Source organism: Pan paniscus, chromosome 20, assembly GCF_029289425.2.
Source record: "Pan paniscus chromosome 20, NHGRI_mPanPan1-v2.0_pri, whole genome shotgun sequence".
Classification (NCBI taxonomy): domain Eukaryota; kingdom Metazoa; phylum Chordata; class Mammalia; order Primates; family Hominidae; genus Pan; species Pan paniscus.
This window is the reverse complement of record NC_073269.2, coordinates 17,742,648-17,765,845: the sequence shown is the minus strand read 5'-3', so window position 1 is coordinate 17,765,845 and position 23,198 is coordinate 17,742,648. Positions and strand designations below refer to the sequence as shown.

Sequence of the window (23,198 nt, the reverse complement as noted above, 5' to 3'; positions counted from 1 at the left end):
TAATTAGTGAGTATTAACTTTATGTGTCTGCATTTGAAGAAGGTCACCTTCCATTTGTCAAGCTCTTAGGAAGTCACTGTAGGGATCAGGAGATATGGGGTCTTGGCTCTTTTCTGAGGAAAGGAATGGGGTACAAGGGGCAACACCTGCCAGCCAGTTTTCTATCCACAGGGTGAGGTGGAAGGAAGGAAACTGAGTGGGGCTGCAGGTGGAAAGATTTGGGGGAGAGTTTCAAAAGGCCTTTGGAGGGGACTCCAACAAAAGGAAAATGAGGGATGTCCTAGACATTTCTAGGCTCTCTAAAAGCAAAAAGCCTAGGTTCAAATCTCAATTCTGCTTTTTATGACCTTGGTAAATGACCTTCCAATAGTCCCGTGTCTCCTTGAGGATCTTAGGAGTTGATGCAGATGCCTAGCCCCTTAGCATGGTGCCTAGCACATAGCAAGTGCTCAATAAATACTAAGTCTGGAGAACAGGCGTTATTAAGGAGGGACATGCTGCATGACAGAGGATGGGCCACAGCGTCCTCCCACCCCGTTGTACAACGGACAAACATATAGGCGGGGCCAAAGGGCAGCCCTGCCCTCCCGAGCCACGGGTGACCGATAATCCAAACCAGGTTTTCCCTCTGTCTTTGCATGACCGGAGTGAATGAGCCGCAGCCAGGACCAGTCGACCTGGCTGCGTGTCTGCAATGGCCCAAGCGAAATCAAGACCTGGATTTTCTGGCCACAGAGCCCAGGGTGTCCAGATCCGGGTAACCCGGCCTTGGATGGTAAGCCCCTGGAGGGCTTTTAAGCACCACCCGAAGAAGACCTGGAACCCAGCCCCACCCGCTAGCGCCCCCAAACATTCTAGGGACAAAGAAAGGGTCAAACTGGAGCGGCGGAAGTTCGGGTCTTTGGCGTCAGTGTAAACAGACGCCACCTCCAATCTCAGCTGCAGAGCCGCTCGGCCAAGTGGATTCCGCTTCTCCTGCACAGGATTAATAGTTGACACTGCAGACAGGGCATTCGAACTCAGGATGCTGTCTACATATAAAATCCCAGGGCGTGGTGGCTCACGCCTGTAATTCCAGAGCTTTGGGAGGCCGAGGCGGGTGGATCACCTGAGGTCAGAAGTTCAAGCCCAGGCTGGCCAACATGGTGAAACCCACTCTCTACTAAAAATACAAAACTAGCCGGGCATGTTGGCATGAGCCTGTAATCCCAGCTACTAGCGAGGCTGAGGCAGAAGAATCTCTTAAACCCGGGAGGCGGAGGTTGCAGTGAGCCGAGATTGCGTCACTGCACTCCAGCCTGGGCAACAGAGCAAGACTCCGTTTCAAAAAAAAAAAAAGAGCCTAGCTGCACACAGGGGACCCTCGGGCGCTCAGCAGTGATGCGACAGTTCCTAAGAGGATGCACCAACGTATGTGGGTGTATCCAGGCAGCGAAGTGGTTAATCCCGCCAGAAGGGAAGCGGAGGGGACAGGACTCCGACAGGGATCGCCGGACCCAGAGCAAGCCTGGGGTTGAGTGGGTGGGTGGGTGAGTGGAAGCATTCCGCGTTGGGGGCGGTGTCTCGAGCGGGAGTTTAAAGTCCCACGTGGCGCTGAGCCAATGAGAGTTGACGCCGGCCTGGAGGGAGGGGACACACCGTGCAGGCCCCGCCTCTTTCCTCCCTTTTCTCAGAAACCCGACGGCGCGGACCCAACCTGGCTGCTGCAGTACTTGCTCTAACTTTGCCGCAGCTGCCTCCCTTCTCTCGGAACCCACTCTCCTAACCCACCCCCGAGAGGCGGAGAGAATGTGGGAGCACTTCAGAGAGGCCTAGGCTCCGGAGATCGGGCCATCTGGGCTCTGAAAGCAAATTAGTTTTCCAACTCATGTCTGGCTCCGGCGTTACCCAGACGCCTGGAAGGTCCTTCCTGCAGTCTGATCACCATTTTTCCTGCTGCACTGACCAATCAGCTCCCCTTGGCCTTCAACCTCGGGAATGATGGATTAGGGGAGTCTAGAAATGGACGAAGCCCTAGGTGAGGGTTTGAATCCTCTTTTCCCAAGATTCAGGCTGGGGATGGAGCCTGAGTCTGGGCCCATTCTTGGCTTTATCTAAACTCCAGATTACCAAGCCTGGGGCTGAGCCCCAAGGAGGCTCAGAAGGGCCAGACCCCAGGCAGGGCCTTGGGGCACAGATATCATCACCTTCCCCTCTGGGATGTTTGGGACCGGACCTCCGTATTAACCCTGAACTTCCGTACTAACCCCTCAGAAACGCAGCTGAAGACGAGCAGAGGACGCTTCTCGGCTACAGAATCCCTCCCCACCTTGGAGGTAGGAGCTCCTGACACCTGAGTTTGTCCCCGCCTTCCCCACACTCCACAGCGATCCTCAGTGTCCCACTCCGTGCAGTGGACGCACGCCTCCTGCGCCTGCGCAGCCTCGAGACCAGCATCTTCTAAGGCTGCAAGGAGCTAAAAATCGCTCCCGCCCACCCACAAGCTGGGCTGGACTTGAGGATCGCGGTGGGGGGGCGGATGTTGTAGTGGAGGAGGTGGAATGAAGAGTGAGAAAGCTGTCTAGGTGCCTGTCCAATTAGGGCAGTAGGAAGAATCCTGATGGCCAGGCAGGTGCGTGGGGGAAGCAGGGCGTCCTATGCCTCGGGAGGGGGCTCCTGGGGTGGTGAGGGGCGAGGTTGCCGCACAAACATGTTTACGCCTCCAGCGGCGCCGATGGCCCCGAGGGGCATGAGCCCTAGGGCAATAACTTTGCTCTGCGCCCCCTCAGCCCTAGCCTGGCGAGGCGCCAGGGCGATGACTTCGGCCCCAGCCGCATCCCCCTAGGGCGGGCCAGGCGCCCCTCAGGCGATCCTCGAGGGGGAGCGCTAGGCTGCACCCCTCCGGCAGCTCCCTGGATCGCCGGGCGGCGCCTGAGGGGCGGGGTCCCCAGCGCGGCGGGACGCGCGGCCACAGCGTTCCCCGCGGTTAGCGTCCCGAACCTATGGGTGGGGGCGTCCCGGCTGACCCTGGTGCAAGTTCTCCCGCCTCCTGCCCAGCCCCGCCCCAGGGCGTCGACCCCTTCCTCTCCACCCGGGGCCCAGGCAGTCGCGTACCTGCAGCCTCCGGCGGCGGATGAGGCCCGAATCGTCCATGGCGGCAGCGGCGGCGACTTCGGCCCGGGGAGGGAGGAGGGAGGTAGCGGCGGCGGGAGGAGGGAGAAGGGAGGGAGTGAGAAGCCGCGGGGACCGCGGCGGCGGCGGCGGCGGCGGCGGCGGCGGCGGCTGAGGGGAGGGGGGGCGGGGGCGGGGGCGGAGCGAAGTGGGGCGGGCCCGGCGCCGTCACTGCGTCTGGGCGCCCGAGCCCGGGCTCAGCCACCGCTGCCCGCGCTGGCGGGGGGGCGGAGCCTCCTGGTGCCCCCATGGGAGCCAAGCTGCCGAGAGACCACTATAAAAAGAGACACCCCAGAGGAGAGATATACTCAGGGGTAGAATCCCCAGTCAAGAAACACCCCAAAGGAAGCCTTCTCCCTGAGATACATTCCCTCTACATTCATCCCCCAGAGACCCCCTTGGTGAGACACATTCCCAGGGGGAGATAGTTTCCACAGGGACGCCCTGTCCAATCAAGAACTCCCCCAACCCTGAAAATCATTCCTAATAGATATGGTCCCTGAGAGGTGACTTTCCTCTCAAAAGCCATCCCCCTCCCCACGAAAGAGGCATTCCCCGAAGAGAAAGATCCCAGGAGTAACAATTCCCGTGGAAAGGATACCCCCAATGAGAGACCCCTAAAAGCCACATCCTCTGTGGGAAACTGTCCCCACCCACGAGACCTCTACAGCCCCAGGAGAGATCTCATGCTTACAGAGAAACATTTTCACTGAGGAGACCCGTCTTCACAGGAGACGCAACCTCAGAAAAACATGTGCATACATATTATGCCCCCCCCCCACCTGCCCCACCATCAGAGCCTCCTCAGGGAACCCTGCAGCCCCTCTAGCGACCCCTCCCTCACGGTCAGGATTAAGGAGCCAGGCCAGGCCGTCTGTATTTATAGGAGCGATTAGCTGGTAGTTGGAGAGGGGGGCAGTTAAAGCGCTTTTCATCTCCCTCGCCGCTCCTCCATGTTCACACAGGTGAGGCCAAACCCACCATGCTTCCCAAAGTTGGAGAGGAGAGTGGCCGAGCCCTCCGAACTCCCAGTCTTGGCACTGGGGGACAGAAGGGCTTCCCAAGGGGTGGTGGCCAGTATCTGGCCCCAAGGTCCCGGAGGGCGCGGTCGCTGGGTAAGAGCGACCCCTGCTGGACGACTTGGGCGACGGCGAGGCTGGTATTCACCAGGAGCTTGTCGCCTCAAGTCCGCGCCTTTGCCTGGGTTATCTCTGTCTGTCTCTGTATATGTTTGTCGGCACATTTGTGTCGCCGTCTCGCTGAGTCCCTTGCTGGCACATCTCTCTGTCCATGGCCCGGACTCCGCCCCTGGCGACCTATCTCACGATGGAGACCGCGGGAGCTCTCCTTGGTGCTGGTCTCGCGCGCTCCTGTCCGCGGTGCTGAAATCCAAGCGCAGGGTCGGGGGCTGAGATTAGGGAAGGAGAAAGGGTGCAGAGGCTCTGGCGTGAGGCATAGCCCAGAGGCTGAACAAATCTGACCCACAAGCATCCTGGACCACCTCAAGATGGACCAGGGGAAAGCTAGGTCCGGCAGGTCTTGCTTACTGAGGCCTCCAGCACATCACTGGGTGTACACAGAGGGACCCAGAGACGGTATCTACTGATTTGTTCACTTACCACATATTGAGTACCTACTGTGTGCAACGTAGTGTTTTGGGATCTGGGAGGGAATACAGCAATAAAAGAGAGACAAAAGCCTCTCTTGCCCTGAGATGAGAGGCACACGAACACTCACAGTCACATATTCAGTAAACACAGACACACAAACATTTATTCGAACATACTCTGCAAACATATACTCCACAAACACAGACCCACACATTCTGCAAATTAACACACATACAAACACATACTCAGCAAATGCAGACACACGCAAACATCCAAAAATACAGATACACACAAACTCACATCTGCAGCCATACAAACACATACTTAGGAAACACAGACATACACACAGTCATCCAATGCAAACACACACAAACACATATAAACACTCAACCAATGGAAGCACAGTCACATAGTTCCAAAACCAAGGGATGTCCAGTTGCACACAAATTATCATCTAAAACAGACAAATTATTCTCCCAACACAACACATAGACATACACACCCATACCCTCTGCAGGGATGTTTTTCTCATCTGATTCTCCCCCTAGAATGTCAGCTCTATGAAACCTGAGATTTTTGTGTCTTTTATTTTGAGTTTTTGTTTGTTTGTTTGTTTGTTTTTGAGACAGAGTTTCACTCTGTTGCACAGGCTGGAGTGCAGTGGAACAATCTTGATTCACTGCAACCTCTGCTTCCCAGGTTCAAACTATTTTCATGCCTCAGCCTCCTGAACTGCTGAGATTACAAGCATGTGCCACCATGCCCAGCTAATTTTTGTGATTATTTTTAGTAGAGATGGGGTTTCACCACGTTGGCCAGCCTGGTTTCAAACTCCTGGGCTCAAACGATCCTTCTACTTCAGCTTCCCAATGTGCTGGGATTACAGGTGTGAACCACCATGCCTGGCTGAAATTTTCATGTCTTGTTCACTACTGCATCCCCAGAATCCAGCACACAGTAGGTGCTCAATAAATGTTTGTTGAATGAATGGATGAGTTAAAGGAGTGTTCACAAGCAACACACATTCACAGAAACTTCAGAAGGACACATAATGTGTGCACACAAACACATCCTGCTCAGCACATGACATTTCTTTGTTCATTCATGGTCAACCTTCATGGTCAAAAACCTTTATCCACTGACTTCCAACATTTTTGCAGGGACACTAACCCAATGCTACATTTCCCCTTCTCACATTTATTAAGATCCTGTTTTATTCAACTGCAAACACATTGCTTGGGACACACAATCCTCCCCCAGATTCTGAACGTATACACACACACACACACACACACACACACACACAACCACTCCACCAAGAAACACACATAAACATAACCTCATACAACAAAAACACACATACATGCTCAACACACACACAGCCACACAAACAAAAGACACAGGTGCCTGGGAACACACACAGGCTATAGGCCACACAAACACACCTTCCTCACACACACATACACACACACACACACTCCCCACATATATAGATACAGAGCTTAAGCCACAAGCTGAACATAAAAACAAACACAAGGATATATACACACCAGCCCCAAGTCGGCCAGCCTTTGGTCAGCTGGAGTGTGGGCAGGACGGTGGGAGGTCCCGCCCCTGCATTAAGCCACGCCCCTTTCAGCAGCCAGTTTCCTGGACTGGATCCTGAGGTGTCTTAGCGGCCTCTAGACCCCAATCCAACCAACAGGTGAGGGGCTGAATGCGGGGAGGCAGGAAGGGGACAGTCTTGTCTCCACAGACCGCTAGCTGTCCCTGCCTCGGGGCTTTGGGCCCCAGTGACAGAAGCTGAGCCCTGCCACACCAGCCTTGGTCCCAAAGGCCCAGCTCTGGGTGGCCCCTAAGCCGATTGTGGGCCAAGAGAAGGTGACCCAGAGAAGGGCCGGCAGGGAGCGAGAGAGGGAGGAGGGAGGCCGCATAGAAGAGAGGGAGGAATTACTGAACAGGAGAAGGGGATTGGAAGACCTAGGGAGGTCCCCTTCATTCTGAGAAAAGAAGGGGTCTCTTGAAGACTAAAAAGGTGGGAGATCCTGCTGGATGGGAGGAGGGCCACTGTGGTCTAAGCTTGGTTGGGGTGGCACTGAAGGGACATAGAGGACATGGTTCTGATGGGAGGGGGGCTCCTAGGTTGGAGGCAGGCCCTGATGGTCTCCTGGGATTTGAACGTCCTTGGCCACTGCCCCAGCCTCCTCCTCAGCTGCACTTTCCCTACTCTGCCTGGCACTGCTTCTTGGGTATGCATTGGGTGGGTGCCACCCTAAGCTCACAGAAAGGGATGGCTGAACCCCACCCTATGCCTGCCAGCTCTTATCTCAGGTGGACATGGACTGCAGGGTCCACATGCGACCCATCGGCCTGACCTGGGTGCTGCAACTGACCTTGGCATGGATCCTGCTAGAAGCCTGTGGAGGGAGCCGCCCACTCCAAGCCAGGTCCCAGCGACACCATGGGCTGGCAGCTGATCTGGGCAAAGGCAAGCTGCACCTGGCAGGTGAGCACCCCAGACCCTGCCTCACCACCAACACCCAGAAACCCACACCTACCCTGCCATGACAATGTTAGAATTTCCTTATGAGAGGGGCCTAGCATGGCCACCAAGGTGGGAGGCACGGATAGTGCTGAAGAATGGTGGATAAGAATTAGACTGCCTGGGTTCAAATCCCAACTCTGCCACTTTGTAGCTGTGTGATCCTGAGGAAGTAATTTAACCTCTCTGGGTCTCACATGGACCCCCAAAAAGAGAGAAATAACAAATATACCTCGCAGAGCTGTTGTTAAGATTAAGCATATGAGCATATGAGCAGGGCTCGGTGGCTCACGCCTATAATCCCAGCACTTTGGGAGGCTGCAGTGGGCAGATCATTTGAGGTCAGGAGTTTGAGACCAGCCTGGCCAGCATGGTGAAACCCCTGTCTCTACTAATAATACAAAAATTAGCTGGACGAGGTGGCATGCGCCTGAAATCCCAGCTACTTGGGAGGCTTAGGCACGAGAATTGTTTGAACCTGGGAGGTGGAGGTTGCAGTGAGCCAAGATCGCGCCACTGCACTCCAGCCTGGGTGACAGAGCGAGGCCCTGTCTCAAAAGAAAAAAAGAAAAAAAAAAGGAAAAGGATTAAGTATATGTGTCACTACCAGGCACATGACAAGTAAGTTGATTATTATAAACAAGAAATGATTATTACTACTTGAAGCTGCATTTGCATTCCAAAGGAAGGGTCTTAAGTTATGGGTTTGTGAGGATTGATGTAATTGGGGTCTCCCCTGTCCAGGGGATCCCCAGGCCTCAGTTCCCAAACCTTACCTGAATATCCAAGACCCTGGCTCACAGGGTTCCCCTTTGCCAGGACCTTGTTGTCCCTCAGAGATGGACACAACAGAGACATCGGGCCCTGGAAACCATCCAGAACGCTGTGGAGTGCCGAGCCCTGAGTGAGTACAGCACCCTCCACCGTTTTCTCGCGTACTTTGCCCATTGCCCAGGAACTCCCTCGGGTCCTGACCCATCCGACCCTATCTCTCCCAACGTCCAGATGCGAATCCTTCCTGGAACACCTCCAACGTGCCCTTCGCAGTCGCTTCCGCCTGCGGCTATTGGGGGTACGCCAGGCACAGCCGCTCTGCGAGGAGCTCTGCCAGGCCTGGTAGGAGACGCGGGGGCAAGGGGCGTGGGTTGTGACTTGGGCGGGGAAGAGGGCGGAGCCTGCAGTTTGCTTGGCCTTCTGTGTAAAGGGGAGTGGCCTCCAACAGGGCCAAGGTTTAAGAGATGCAGCTTAATGTTTAGAGCCCAGGTAGATAGGGGCGAGGCATGAGAAGCCCCCAGCTTTTAAGATACCTGCCATATGGCAATGTGGCTTTTCATAGCCCTGCGATTTCTTTTCTTTTCTTTCTTTTTTCTTTTTCTTTTCTTTCTTTCTTTTTTTTTTGAGATGGAGTCTCACTGTGTCACCTAGGCTGGAGTGCAGTGGCGCAATCTCGGCTCACTGCAACCTCCACTTCCCGAGTTTAAGCGATTCTCCTGCCTCAGCCTCCTGAGTAGCTGTGGTTACAGGCGCACACCACCATGCCCAGCTAATTTTTGTATTTTTAGTAGAGACGAGGTTTCACTATGTTGGTCAGGCTGGTCTCAGACTCCTGACCTCGTGATCCGCCCGCCTCGGCCTCCCAAAGTGTTTGGATTACAGGCGTGAGCCACCGCGCCCGGCCTTTTTTTCTTTTCTTTTTTTTTTGAGATGGAATTTTGCTCTTGTCGCCCAGGCTGGAGTGCAGTGACACGATCTCAGCTCACTGCAACCTCAGCCTCCTGGGTTCAAGTGATTCTCCCGCCTCAGCATCCCTAGTAGCTGAGATTACATTCTTCCGCCACCACGCCCGGCTAAATTTTGTATTTTTAGTAGAGACGGTGTTTCACCGTGTTGGCCAAGCTGGTCTCAAACTCCTGACCTAGGTGGTCCGCCTGCCTTGGCCTCTCGAAGTGCTGGGATTACAGGGGTGAGCCACCATGCCCAGCCAGGCCCTCAGATTTCTTAAGGAGTGAGTCCTCTTGATTGAAAAGATAAGGTAAAAGGGTGGGTGCCTGTAATCTCAGTCGTTTGAGAGGTCAAGGCAGGAGGATTGGTTGAGGACAGGAGTTCAAGATCAGCCTGGGCAACATGGCAAGACCCAGTCTCAACAACAAATTTAAAAATTAATTAGACATGGGCCGGACGTAGTGGCTCACGCTTGTAATCCCAGCACTTTGGGAGGCCAAGGTGGGCAGATCCCCTGAGGTCAGGAGTTTGAGACAAGCTTGGCCAACGTGGCGAAACACCGTCTCTACTAAAAACACAAAAATGAGCCAGGCGTGGTGGTGGGCGCCTGTAATCCCAGCTACTCGGGAGGCTGAGGCAGGAGAATTGTTTGAACCTGGGAGGCAGAGGTTGCAGGAAGCAGAGAGTGGGCCACTGCACTCCAGCCTGGGTAACAGAGCAGGACTCCATCTCAAAAAAAAAAAAAAAAATTAATCGGACATGATGGTGCGCGCCTATAGTCCCAGGTACTTGAGACACTGAGGTGGAAGGATTGCTCCAGCCTGGGAGGTCAAAGCTGCCATAAGCCATGCTTACGCCACTGCACTCCAGCTTGAGTCACAGAGCAAGACCCTGTCTCAAAAATAAATAAAAGGAAAACGAAAGAGTGGGAAAATATGAGGGACTGGCCTGTAACTAATGGTCTGAGGTCTGTAGGGACAAGGCCAGTTGTGACGTGGCCCAGAGTATGGAAAGATCTGATAGAATATGGGGCAGGGTGAAATCTGGAGAGATGGGGTTAGTTAGCAGGGGAGTGGTTCTAAAAGGCGGGGCCTGGATCTAAAAGGTGGGGGCATATAGTGAACACAGTCTAGAAGAGCCAGAATCCCGCTGGAATGTAACTACAAAGGCTTTACCCACCTCTCCACTTGCCATCTCCAGGTTCGCCAACTGCGAAGATGATATCACCTGCGGCCCGACTTGGCTCCCACTCTCAGAAAAAAGGGGCTGTGAGCCCAGCTGCCTTACCTATGGACAGGTGAGCGTGGGGCAGAAGGTGAAGGGAAGAGACTGAGATCCTCCCCACCAAGTTATTTATTTATTTATTTATTTATTTTTTTCTGAGACGGAGTTTCATTCTTGTCACCCAGGCTGGAGTGCAGTGGCGCGATCTCAGCTCGATGCAACCTCCGCCTCCGGGGTTCAAGTGATTCTCCTGCCGCAACCTCCCGAATAGCTGGGATTTCAGGCGCATGCCACCATGCCCAGCTAATTTTTGTATTTTTAGTAGAGTCAGCGTTTCACCATGTTGGCCAGGCTGGTTTCAAACTCCTGACCTCAGGTGATCCGCCCGCCTCAGCCTCCCAAAGTGTTGGGATTACAGGTGTGAGCCACCGCCCCCGGCCCCCACCAAGTTCTTTCTTACCGTGTCTAGACCCCAGAGACCGGATTGGTACTCCCCAGGTCCCTGCTCCCACCCTTCCCTAGCCCAACCTCCTACTGGGTTGTGCCCTTTGACCCCAAAAGCTCTCGAAGTCCAGATTTGCCCTTCCCAAGAAACCATTCCTGCTCTGGGTCCATCCACATTTTACCCTGGAGGACCCAGAAGCCCAGTCACCCTCTACAAAACCCCAGCCTTGATACAGACCTCTCTGCGCGCCCCCCCACTGCCCCAACCCTGATTCATCCCGCTAGGGCCCAGTAAGAACATTCACCCTCCCCAAGGACCTGCCCCCACTCACGTTCCGCACATAGACTCCCAGGCCGCACGCTCCGGCTCTGACCCCAATCCCTAAGGAATTTACACATTTTTCCCTTCCCGAGGCCACGCCCCCCACGTCTCTGGACTCCGCCCACTAGGGCCTTAACTCCACTTTTTCCTAGACCTTCGCAGACGGGACGGACCTTTGTCGCTCGGCTCTGGGCCACGCCCTACCGGTGGCTGCTCCTGGAGCCCGTCACTGCTTCAACATCTCCATCTCCGCGGTACCTCGTCCCAGACCAGGACGACGGGCCCAGGAAGCTCCCTCCCGGCGTTCCCGCAGCCCTCGCACCTCCATCCTGGACGCTGCGGGCAGCGGGAGTGGCAGTGGAAGCGGCAGCGGCCCCTAGCGGACGCGTGGCCCTGAGTTGGGGGAGCGACCCTTCCCCCAGCCCCGCCCCTCAGGACACCCAGAACCCCACCCCTCGTCCTCTCGGCCTTCTGTAATAGTTTTGAGATGTCTGTCCCTCCTTCCTGGAGCTCCAGAGACCCACCCCTCTCCAGGTTATCCCAGAAATGACCCAACTCTCTCACTTTTCCCTCTCCTCTTTGAATAAAGTCGCCAGCTAGAGCACGTGACGAGTGTGGCTGCTTCTTGGGGAAATAAGTGGGAAGGACAATTGCCAGAAAGTAACGGATGTCTCACGTCTAATCCTCAGACCCTAGAAGTAGTGACTGATTCATACTAGAGTGTAAATGATAGATAGCCTGTGCCCTAGAGCAGTCAACATAAATGGGAATACCCAGTTGTTGGAAATGGAGAGGGGGTCAGAACAGGGGCTGACAAGGGCAGGAGGGGTTCCTTCCCACTGTGTGCCACCAGGGCTGCCAAGAAGCTGCCTAACTTGTATAGGCCTCAAGACACACTTCAAGTCCAGGTGCAGAGGCTCGTGCCTGTAATCCCAGCAATTTGAGAGGCTGAGGTGGTTGGATTGCTTGAGCCCAGGAGTTCAAGACCAGGCTTCGCAATACAGTGAGAACCTGTCTCTACAAAAAAAAAAAAAAAAAAAAAAAAAAAAAAAAAAAAAAAAAGAGAGAAAGGAAGAAAAAAGAAAAAGAATATTTTTAATTGGCCTAGTGTAGTGACCCGTGCCTGTATTCCTACCTGCTCAGCAGGCTGAGGCAGGAGGATCACTTGAGCTCAGTTCAGGGCTGCAGTGAGCCAAGATCACCACTGTACTCTAGTCTGGGTGACACAGTGAGAGCCTCTCTCTCAAAAAAAAAAAAATAATAATAAGACATGCAGACACAGAATACCAAGCTGGCCCTGGTAGTATGTGCTGTACTCCCAACTACTTGAGAGGCTGAGGTAAGAAGATCACTCGATCCCAGAACATCGAGGCTACAGTAAGCTATAATCCTGCCACTGCACTCCAGCCTGGGCAAAAGCCAGATCCCAGCTTTTTATTTATTTATTTATTTTGAGACGGAGTTTCGTTCTTGTTGCCCAGGTTGGAGTGCAATAGCAGGATCTCAGCTCACTGCAACCTCCACCTCCTGGGTTCCAGTGATTCTCCTGCCTCAGCCTCCCTAGTAGCTGGGATTACAGGCACCTGCCACCAAGCCCAGCTAATTTTTTGTATTTTTAGTAGAGATAGGGTTTCACCATGTTGGCCAGGCTGGTCTCAAACTCTTGACTTCAGGGGATCCACCCACCTCGGCCTCCCAAAGTACTAAGATTACATGCGTGAGCCACCACGCCTGGTGTTTTTTTTTTTTTTTTTTTTTGAGACAGAGTCTAGCTTTGTCTCCCAGGCTGAATTGTAGTGGTGCAATCTTGGCTTACTGCAACCTCAGCCTCCTGGGTTCAAGTGCTTCTCGTGCCTCAGCCTCCAGAGTAGCTGGGATTGCAGGCACACACCACCACATCTGGATAATTTTTGTATTTTTAGTAGAGATGGGGTTTCACCATGTTGGCGAAACCTCAGGTGATCCACCTGCCTCGGCCTCCCAAAGTGCTGGGATTACAGACACAAGTCACCATTCCTGCCCAAGACCCCATATTATACATGTACAGACTACAGAATTTGGTGGGAATGACCCCATGTAGCGTCCACCTGTGTTCACAACCCAGCTCTACCACTTACTTATGCTGTAACTTCGGTTTCACACGTTGCCCAGATTGAGCCTCAGTTTCTTCATCTTTAAAATGGGAATGTGGGCCGGGCACAGTGTCTCATGCCTGTAATCCCAGCACTTTGGGAGGCCGAGGCAGGCGGTTCATTCACTTGAGGCCAGGAGTTCGAGACCAGCCTGGCCAACATGGCGAAACTCCGTCTCTACCAAAAGTACAAAAATTAGCCAGGCAGCCGGGTGCGATGGCTCATGCCTGTAATCTCAGCACTTTGGGAGGCCAAGGCGGGCAGATCACAAGATCAGGAGTTCAAGACCAGCATGACCAACATGGAGAAACCCCATCTCTACTAAAAAATACAAAAATTAGCCAGGCATGGTGGGGCGCACCTGTAATCCCAGCTACTCAGGAGGCTGAGGCAGAAGAATCACTTGAACCTGGGAGGTGGAGGTTGCAGCGAGCAGAGAACATGCCATTGCATTCCAGCCTGGGTGACAGAGCAAGGATCTGTCTCAAAAAAAAAAAAAAAATTAGCCAGCTGTGGTGGCACATGCCTATAATCCCAGTTTCTTGGGAGGCTGTGGTAGGATAATCACTCGAACCCAGGAGGTGGAGGTTGTGGTGACCTGAGACAGTACCACTGCACTCCAGCCTGGGTAACAGGGTGAGACCTTGTCTCAAAAAGAAAAATTACAGTAAAATAAATAAAATAAAACGGAAATGCATTCCTTTCACAGGATTGAGAAAGGAGAATTCAGTGAGTTAGTGCAAGTTTTTCTGCTTATCTAACACTGCATACCAATATAGTGATGGAAAAAAAGGTCACTAGGCTGGGCGTGGTGGCTCATGCCTGTAAGCCCAGCACTTTGGGAGTCCAAGGCGGGCGGATCGCGAGGCCAGGATATCGAGACCATCCTGGCTGACACGGTGAAACCCCGTCTCTACTAAAAATACAAAAAATTAGTCGGGCATTGTGGCAGGCACCCGTAGTCCCAGCTACTTGGGAGGCTGAGGCAGGAGAATGGCGTGAACCTGGGAGGCAGAGGTTTTAGTCAGCTGAGATCACACTACTGCACTCCAGCCTGGGCGACAAAGCGAGACTCCATCTCAGAAAAAAAAGTCATTATCGGCTGGGTGCAGTGGCTCATGTCTGTAAGCCCAGCACGTTGGGAGGCCGAGGCGGGCAGATCACCTGAGGTCAGGGGTTCAAGACCAGCCTGGCCAACATGGTGAAACCCTGTCTCTACTAAAAATAAAAAATTAGCTGGGCATGGTGGTGCGTGCCTGTAATCCCAGCTACTCAGGAGGCTGAGGCTGGAGAATCACTTGAACCCATAAGGCAGAGGTGCAGTGAGCTGAGATCATGCCACTGCGCCCCAACCTGGGTAACAGAGCCAGACTCCGTCTCAAAAAAAAAAAAAAAAAAAAAAAACCAGCACTTTAGGAGGCCGAGGCAGGTGGATCACGAGGTCAGGAGTTCGAGACCAGCCTAACCAACATGGTGAAACTCCATCTATACTAAAAATACAGAAAATTAGCCGGGTGTGGTGGCGCAAGCCTGTAATCCCAGCTACTCAGGAGGCTGAGGCAGGATAATTGCTTGAACCCAGGAAGCAGAGGTTTCAGTGAGCCGAGATCACGCCATTACACTCCAGCCTGGGTGACAGAGCAAGACTCCATCTCAAAAAAAAAAAAAAAAAAAAAGTCACTATCTTTCACGGTTCTGGGGTTTGACTCGGTTCAGCTTGGCAGTTCTTCCTGAAGATCTGTCATATACTTGCAGACACAGTGGCTGGGGATGGAATCACGTTGAAGGCTTCCTGGCTCACATATCTGGTAGTCGGTGTTGGCTGTTGCCTTGAACTTCTGCTGGGGCTGTTGGCCAGAATATCTGCACATGGCCTCTCTGTGGCTTGGGCTTCCTCTCAACATGGCAGCTACGGTCTAAGGGAAATATCCCAAGAGAGCAAGCCAGATGGGATCTGTTTCAGTTCTGATGACTTAACCTTGGAACTCACACAGTGTGACATCTCTCACTTTCTATTCACTACAGTGAGTCACTGAAGCCAGCTCATATTCAAGGAGAGGCATCATAGACTCCACCTCCAATGGGAGGGATGTCAAATAAAATGCTTAGAAAGTGTGGCACACAATTATCACTCAATGAATGTAGACACCGTCTATTATGATTGCTTCTGGTGGATGATGTTACATACTGGGTTACTGATGTTATAGACTGTGTTATTGTGACAAGGAGGAGGAACAAGCATTCAAGGAAGTAAAGCAAGTCTTTAAAGGATCTCCAGTCAGATAATCAAGCCATGGAGGACATTCCAAGTGAAAGGCCTGGAGATTTCATATTCTGGGAACTCTGAGCTGACCAGGAAGCCTGGGATAGACCATGGGAGATGGGATCTGGTCCTGGAAGACACTGGATGCCAGGCAGAGACACTTGAACCTGAGGATAGAGTGTGATGTACCAGGAGCTGTGGCTCACACCTGTAATTCTAGCACTTTAGGAGGCTGAGGCAGATGAATTCTTTGAGGTCAGGAGTTCCAGACCAGCCTGGGCAACAGGGCAAAACCCCATCTCTACTAAAAATTAAAAAAATTAGCTGGGCATGGTGGCACACACCTGTAGTCCCAGCTACTTGGGAGGCTGAAGGTGGGAGGATTACTTGAGCCGGGAGGTGGAGGTTGCAGTGAGCCATCATCTGCCCTCCAGCTGAGGCAACAGAGGGAGACCGTGTCTCAGAAAAAAAAAAAAAGAGAGAGAGAGACGGGAGGGTGTGATGCAAGCTTTGGTAGTTCGTGGCTACAGTCTCAGCTACTTGGGAGGCTGAGGTGACTGCATTGCTTGAGGCCAGGAGATTGGGAACAGCATGGGCACCATAGCCAGACCTCATCTCCAAAAAAAAAAAAAAAAGTTAGGCTGGACAAAATTAGGCAGAACAGCTCACGCCTGAAATCCCAGCACTTTGGAAGGCTGAAGCAGGAGAACTGCTTGAAGCCAGGAGTTCAAAATCAGCCTGGGCAACATAGTAAGACCTCATCTCTACCAAAAAAAAACAAAAAACAAAAAAAATTAGCGAGGTGCAATGGTTTGTGCCTGTAGTCCCACATACTCAGGACCTCATTTAGAAAAGGAAACATGTGAAAGCCATAGGTTTTTTGTTTTTGTTTTTTGAGATGGAGTCTCGCTCTTGTCACCCAGGCTGGAGTGCAGTGTGGCACGATCTTGGCTCACTGCAACCTCTGCCTCCCAGGTTCAAGCTATTCTCCTGCCTCAGCCTCCTTACTAGCTGGGATTACAGGTGCCTGCCACTATGCCTGACTAATTTTTGTACTTTTAGTAGAGACGGAGTTTCACCATGTTGGCCAGGCTGGTCTTGAACTCCTGACCTCAGGTGATCCACCTGCCTTGGCCTCCCAAAGTGCTGGAATAACAGGCATGAGCCACTGTGCCCAGCCTTGGTTTTGTTTTTTTTTTAAACAGGGTCTCACTCTGTTGTTCAGGCTCTTAAGTGCAGTGGTGCAGTCTCGGCTCACTGCAGCCTCAACCTCCCAGGCTCAAGTGATCCTCCCACCTCAGCTCCCCAAGTATCTGGGACTACAGGCGCTCACCACCACGCCCAGCTGATTTTTGTATTTTTAAGTAGAGATAGCGGGTTCACTATGTTGGCCAGGCTGGTCTTTAACTCCTGACCTCGTGATCCGCCACCTTAGCCTCCCAAAGTGCTGGGATTACAGGCATGAGCCACTGTGCCTGGCTGAGACCTTTTTTTTTTTTTTTTTTTTTTTTTGAGATGGAGTCTCGCTCTTTAGCCCAGGCTGGAGTGCAGTGGCGCTATTCTCGGCTCACTGCAAGCTCCGCCTCCCAGGTTCACGCCATTCTCCTGCCTCAGTCTCCCGAGTAGCTGGGACTACAGGTGCCCGCCACCACGCCCGGCTAATTTTTTGTATTTTTAGTAGAGACGGAGTTTCACCATGTTAGCCAGGATGGGCTCGATCTCCTGACCTCGTGATCCGCCCACCTTGGCCTCCCAAAGTGCTGGGATTACAGGTGTGAGCCACCTGGCCTTTTTTTTTTTTTTTTTGAGACGAAGTCTCACTCTTGTCCCCCAGGTTGGAGTGCAAAGGCGCAATCTCGGCTCACTGCAACCTCCGCCTCCCGGGTTCAGGCAATTCTCCTGCCTCAGCCCCTGGAGTAGCTGGGATTACAGGTGCCTGCCACCAGGCCTGGCTAATTTTTGTATTTTTAGTAGAGATGGGGTTTTACCATGTTGGCCAGGCTGGTCTAGAACTCCTGGCCTCAGGCGATCCACCCGTCTTGGCCTCCCAAAGTGCTGGGATTACAGGCGTGAGCCACCGCACCCAGCCAACTCTGTTTCTTAAAAAAAACCTCAAAAACATGACACTGGGGATCTTCAGCAGGCCAGTGTGGAACCCTGGACTCTTTCCAACTCCCATGTGAGCTTCACGCTGCTGGGACGGGGACCCAGCACTGAGCTCTCACAAATTCAAAGGCTGTTGTTAGAAGTAACATTTGCAGGCCGGGCGCGGTGGCTCATGCCTGTAATCCCAGCACTTTGGGAGGCTGAGGCGGGTGGATAACCTGAGGTCAGGAGTTCAAGACCAGCCTGGCCAACTTGGTGAAACTTCGTCTCTACTAAAAATACAAAAATTAGCAGGGTGTGGTGGTAGGTTCCTATAATCCCAGCTACTCGGGAGCTGAGGCAGGAGAATTGCTTGAACCCAGGAGGCAGAGGATGCAGTGAGCCGAGATCGCACCACTGCACTCCAGCCTGGGTGACAGAGCGAGGCTCTATTCCAGGAAAAAAAAAAAAAAAAAAGAAGTAACATTTGCAGGCCGTGCATGGTGGCTGGTAGCTTTTACTTATAATCCTAGCATTTGGGGAGGCCAAGGCAGGAGACCACTTGAGCTCAGGACTTCAAGACCCACCCCCCGGTGTCTACAAAAAGTCAAAGAAGGCGGGGCACAGTGGCTCACGCCTGTAATCCCAGCACTTTGGGAGGCCAAGGCGGGCAGATCACGACGTCAGGAGATTGAGACCATCCTGACTAACATGGGGAAACCCCTTCTTTATTAAAAATACAAAAAATTAGCCAGGCGTGGTGGCATGTGCCTGTAGTCCCAGCTACTTGGGAGGCTGAGGCAGAAGAATTTCTTGAACCCAGGAGGCGGAGGTTGCAGTGAGCCGAGATCACACCACTGTACTGCAGCCTGGGAGACAAAGCAAGATTCCATCTCAAAAAAAAAGAGAAAAACAAAATTAGCTGGGCGGAGTGGTCGGTGCCTGTAATCCCAGCTACTCAGGAGTCTGAGGCAGGAGAATCGCTTGAACCAGGGAGACAATGGTTGCAGTGAGCCGAGATTGGGCCATTGCACTCTAGCCTGGGCGATAGAGCAAGACTCAGTCTCAAAAAAAAAAAAAAAAAAAAAAAGAAATACAAAATGAGCCGGATGTGCTCACTTGAAACCATGTGGTGGAGGTTGCAGTGAGCCGAGATGCCACTGCAACACAGCCGGAGCAAGAGTGAGTCTCCATCTCAAAAGAAAAAGAAAAATAAGCTTTTAAGTCAAATAACAAAATAATAACAACAAGACGAGGGTTGGATAGAGGGTGTCTCTTGGGTGGAGACCACACCTCCTCCTGAATGCCTACTCTCACTGCCCTCTTCTTGGGCCTTTTTTTTTTTGAGACGGAGTCTTGCTCTGTCGCCAGGCTGGAGTGCAGTGGCATGATCTTGGCCCACTGAAACCTTCGCCTCCCATGTTTAAGTGATTCTCCTGCCTCAGCCTCCAGAGTAGCTGGGACTACAGGCACCCGCCACCACACCCAGCTAATTTTTGTATTTTTGGTAGAGATGAGGTTTCACCATGTTGGCCAGGATAGTCTCCATCTCTTGACCTCGTGATCCGCCCACCTCGGCCTTCCAAAGCGCTGGGATTACAGGCGTGAGCCACGGCGCCTGGCCTCTCGGGCCTTCTTGAAGCCAGGTCTCCCATTTCTAGGCCTCAACACGTGCCCAATGCCTGGAACCCCCTCCATCCTCTCACTTATTCCACCGCATTCACCCCGCAGACCTCTGCCAGTCAGTTCCTCAGGCTCTGAGACCCCCAGATCAGAGCTGGGTCCCCCATCATGCATTCCCGGTCACTCTAGCCTCCACTGTCCAAGGGCAGTTCTGGGATTCTGGCTGGCTGGTGCAGTGCTGGCTTCTGCATCCTACAAAGAATTTGCGTGGAGTGGAGAAATGCTCTGTTATGGGTTGAATGGGTCTCCTCCAATTCATATGTTCAAGTCCTAACCCCCAGCATGTCAAAACGTGACTGTGTTTGGAAAGAGCGTGTTTAAAGGGGTAATTAAAGTAAAATGAGGTCATATTTGTGAGCTCTAATTCAATGACGATAAGAAATTAGGACACTTGGCCGGGCACTGTGTCTCATGCCTGTAATCTCAACAATTTGACACTTTGGGAGGCTATGGTGGGAGGATCCTTTGGGCCCGGAGTTTGAGACCAAACTGGGCAACAAAGCAAGACCCCCATCTCTATAAAAAATTTTTTTCTTTGAGACGGAGTCTCACTCTGTTGCCCAGGTTGGAGCGCAATGGCACGATCTTGGCTCACTGCAACCTCCACCTCCCAGGTTCAAGCATTTCTGCCTCAGCCTCCTGAGTAGCTGGGATTACAGGCATCTGCCACCATGTCCAGCTAATTTTTGTATTTTTAGTAGAGACGGGGTTTTGCCATGTTGGCCAGGCTGATCTCAAACTCCTGACCTCAGGTGTTCTGCCCGCCTCAGCCGCCCAAAGTCCTGGGATTACAGGCGTGAGCCACCATACCCGGCCCAAATTTTTTTTTTTTTTTTTTTTGTGACTGAGTCTCTGAGTATCGCCCAGGCTGGAGTACAGTGGCGCAATCTCGGCTCACTGCAACCTCCACCAGCCGGGTTCAAGCGATTCTCCTGCCGCAGCCTCCTATGTGGGACGTAGGCGACAGAGTGAGAATCCATCTCAAGAAAAAAAAAACAAAAAAAACTGTATGGGGGCCGGGCGTGTGGCTCACGCTTGTAATCCCAGCACTTGGGAGGCCGAGGTGGGCGTGGAGGTGCGCATCTGTAATCCCAGCTACTTGGGAGGCTGAGGCAGGAGAATCGCTGGAGCCCGGGAGGTGGAGGTTTCAGTAAGCCAAGATTATGCCATTGCACTCCAGCCTGGGTGACAGAGTGAGACCCCATCTCAAGAACACAACATACTGTTGGACTCCCAAAGTGCTAGGCCTCCTCTCACATAGGAAGGCCCCATCTCTATGAAATAAAAAACTTAGCTGAGCATAGTGATACATGCCTGCAGTGCTAGCTACTTGAAGGCCGAGGCATGAGGGTCGCTTGACCTCAGGAGTTTGAGGGCACAGTAAGTCAAGACTGCAACACTGCACTCCAGCCTGGGCAACAAAGCAAGACTCTGTCTCAAAAAAGAGAGCAGGGCAGGCGCAGTGGCCCACGCCTATAATCCCAAGAACTTTGGGAGGGTGAGATGGGAGGATCGCTTGAGCTCAGGAATTTGAGAGACCAATCTGGGCAACAGGGCGATCCTGTCTCTACCAAATTTTTTTTAATTTTATTTATTTTTTTTTTTTTTTTGAGGCTCAGTCTCGCACTATCACTCAGGCTGGAGTGCAGTGGCGCTATCTTGGCTCACTACAAGCTCCGCCTCCCGGGTTCACGCCATTCTTCTGCCTCAGCCTCCAAAGTAGCTGGGACTACAGGCACCCGCCACCATGCCCAGATAATTTTTTTGTATTTTTAGTAGAGACGGGGTTTCACCGTTGTTAGCCAGGATGGTCTCGATCTCCTGACCTCGTGATCCACCCACCTCGGCCTCCCAAAGTGCTGGGATTACAGGCGTGAGCCACCGCGCCCAGCCATTTTTTTTTAATTGGCTGTGCGTGGTGGCATACTTGTAGTTCCACTTACTCACAGGGCTGAGGTGGGAGGACCCTGTGAGCCCAGGCATTCGAAGCTTCAATGAGCCAAGATCACATGGCAACACTTTGGTCTGGGTGACAGAGACCCTGTCTCAGAAAACAAAAACAGACTGGGTACAGTGGCTTACACTTATAATCCCAGCACATTGGGAGACCGAGGCAGGCGGGTCACTTGAGGTCAGGGGTTCAAGACCAGCCTGGCCAACATGGTGAAACCCTGTCACTATTAAAAATACGAAAACTAGCTGGGCATGGTAAATACGAAAACTAGCTGGGCATGGTGTAGTCCCAGCTGTTCGGGAGGCTGAGGTAGGAGAATTGCTTGAACCTGGGAAGTGGGGGTTGCAGTGACTTAAGACTGTGCCACTGCACTCCAGCCTGGGTGACAGAACGAGACTCTGTCTCAAAACAAAACAAAACAAAACCAACAAAAACAGAACCAAAGAAAGAAGGGAGAACATTTGAGAAGCTTCCATCCCAACCTGCCCCAAATCACTGGTGGGCTTATCTGTGCCTTCTAGGTCCTTCTGGAGAGAATGCAGCTTGTTCCAAACATTAATGCGCAGATACGCTTTTTTTTTTTGAGACATGGTCTTGCTCTGTCGCCCATGCTGGAGCCTACCTCAACCTCCAGAAAAGCTGGGACTGCAGCCACACGGCACCCTGCCCGCCAAGATTTTTGTTTGGTTCGTGACCTTTCTTTATTTTTTCTTATCTTCCCCCATGCAGCCCAGCACTTTTTTTTTTTTTTTTTTGAGACAGAGTTTTGCTCTTGTTACCCTATGTTGTCCAGACTGGTCAAGATCCTCCTGACTCAGCCTTCCAAAGCACTAGGATTACATGTATGAGCCCCTGCGCCCAGCCACATCATGTATTTTATATATTAATCAGCCAGGTATGGTGGCTCACACATTGAGAGGTCACAGCGGGCAGATCACTTGAACCCAGGACTACAAGACCAGCCTGGGCGACATGATGAAACCTCATCCCTACAAAAAATACAAAAATTAGTTGGGCATCGTGGCGTGTGCCTGGAACCTCAGCTACTCAGGAAGTTAAGGTGGGAGAATCGCTTGAACCCAGGAGGCGGAGGTTCCACTGAGCTGAGATCGCACCACTGCACTCCAGCCTGGGTGACAGAGTGAGATTCTGTCTCAAAAAATTTTTTAAATAAAAATAGGCAATGCATGGTGGCTCACGCCTGTAATCCCAGCACTTTGGGAGGCTGAAGCAGACGGATCACAAGGTCAGAAGATTGAGACCATCATGGCTAACACGGTGAAACCTGTTTCTACTAAAAATACAAAAAATTAGCCAGGCCTGGTGGCACGCACCTGTAGTCCCAGCTACTCGGGAGGCTGAGGCAGGAGAATCATTTGAACCTGGGAGGCAGAGGTTACAGTGAGCTAAGATTGTGCCAATGCACTCCAGCCTGGGTGACAAAGTGAGACTCCCATCTCAAGAAAGAAAATTTAAAAATTTTTAAAAATTAAAAAATAACTAAAAAAAGGTCGGTGCAGTGGCTCATGCCTGTAATCCCAGCACTTTGAGAGGCTGAGGCGGGCAGATCACCTGAGGTCAGGAGGTAGAGAACAGCCTGAGTAACATATAGTGAAACCTTGTCTCTACTAAAAAATACAAAAATTAGGCCAGGCGCAGTGGCTCACACCTGTAATCCCAGCACTTTGAGAGGCCAAGGCGGGCAGATTGCCTGAGGTCAGCAGTTTAAGACCAGTCTGGCCAACGTGGTGAAACCCCGTCTCTACTAAAAATACAAAAATTAGCTGAGTGTGGTGGCGCATGCCTGTAGTCACAGCTACGTGGGAGGCTGAGGCAGGAGAATCGCTTGAACCCAGGAGGCAGAGGTTGCAGTGAGCCAAAATTGCATCAATGCACTCTAGCCTGGTGACAACGTGAGACTCCGTCTCAAATAAAAAAAAAAAAAAAGAAAGAAAGAAAAGAAAAGAAAATTAGCCGGGTGTGGTGGGGTGCACCTGTAATCCCAGCTACTCAGGAGGCTGAGGCAGGGGAATTGCTTGAACCGGGGAGGTGGAGGTTGCAGTGAGC

The 23,198-nt window shown here is 52.3% G+C and overlaps 2 protein-coding genes across 8 annotated transcripts in view; one reads left to right on the top strand and one right to left on the bottom strand.

Annotated features, from left to right (window-relative positions):
• The window catches only part of MAST1 (microtubule associated serine/threonine kinase 1), a 41,111-nt gene extending 37,850 nt beyond the window's left edge, over nt 1-3,261 (bottom strand). The window contains exon 1 of one of the 2 annotated variants that reach the window (XM_034946328.3): nt 3,094-3,261. In XM_034946328.3, coding sequence (XP_034802219.3) covers nt 3,094-3,132 — 39 coding nt within the window. In that variant the 5' untranslated portion in view covers nt 3,133-3,261. The remainder of the gene's footprint in view (nt 1-3,093) is intronic. The other variant, XM_008967668.5, reaches the window with a different exon arrangement.
• RTBDN (retbindin) lies at nt 1,567-11,618 on the top strand. 6 transcript variants are annotated; one of them, XM_055104202.3, is made up of 7 exons: nt 1,567-2,017; nt 2,254-2,315; nt 7,080-7,266; nt 8,122-8,206; nt 8,308-8,418; nt 10,225-10,321; nt 10,434-10,508. In XM_055104202.3, the coding sequence occupies exons 1-7, from the start codon at nt 2,002-2,004 to the stop codon at nt 10,491-10,493; spliced, it is 618 nt and encodes a 205-aa protein (XP_054960177.1). In that variant the 5' UTR covers nt 1,567-2,001; the 3' UTR covers nt 10,494-10,508. The 6 variants fall into 6 exon arrangements, with proteins under 6 accessions (XP_054960177.1, XP_008965919.1, XP_008965920.1 ...); XM_008967671.4 differs by lacking the exon at nt 10,434-10,508 and adding an exon at nt 11,167-11,618 and having other exon boundaries at nt 1,586-2,017; nt 8,092-8,206; XM_008967672.4 differs by lacking the exon at nt 10,434-10,508 and adding an exon at nt 11,167-11,618 and having other exon boundaries at nt 1,611-2,017.
• The last annotated feature ends 11,580 nt before the right edge of the window (nt 11,619-23,198 follow it).

What these genes read in the sequence shown, in the direction of transcription:
- RTBDN (XM_008967671.4), top strand. An exon ending in AGGCAAGCTGCACCTGGCAG is followed by an intron (nt 7,267 to 8,091) that starts GTGAGCACCCCA and finishes TGAATATCCAAG; the next exon opens with ACCCTGGCTCACAGGGTTCC. An exon ending in GCTGCCTTACCTATGGACAG is followed by an intron (nt 10,322 to 11,166) that starts GTGAGCGTGGGG and finishes ACTTTTTCCTAG; the next exon opens with ACCTTCGCAGACGGGACGGA.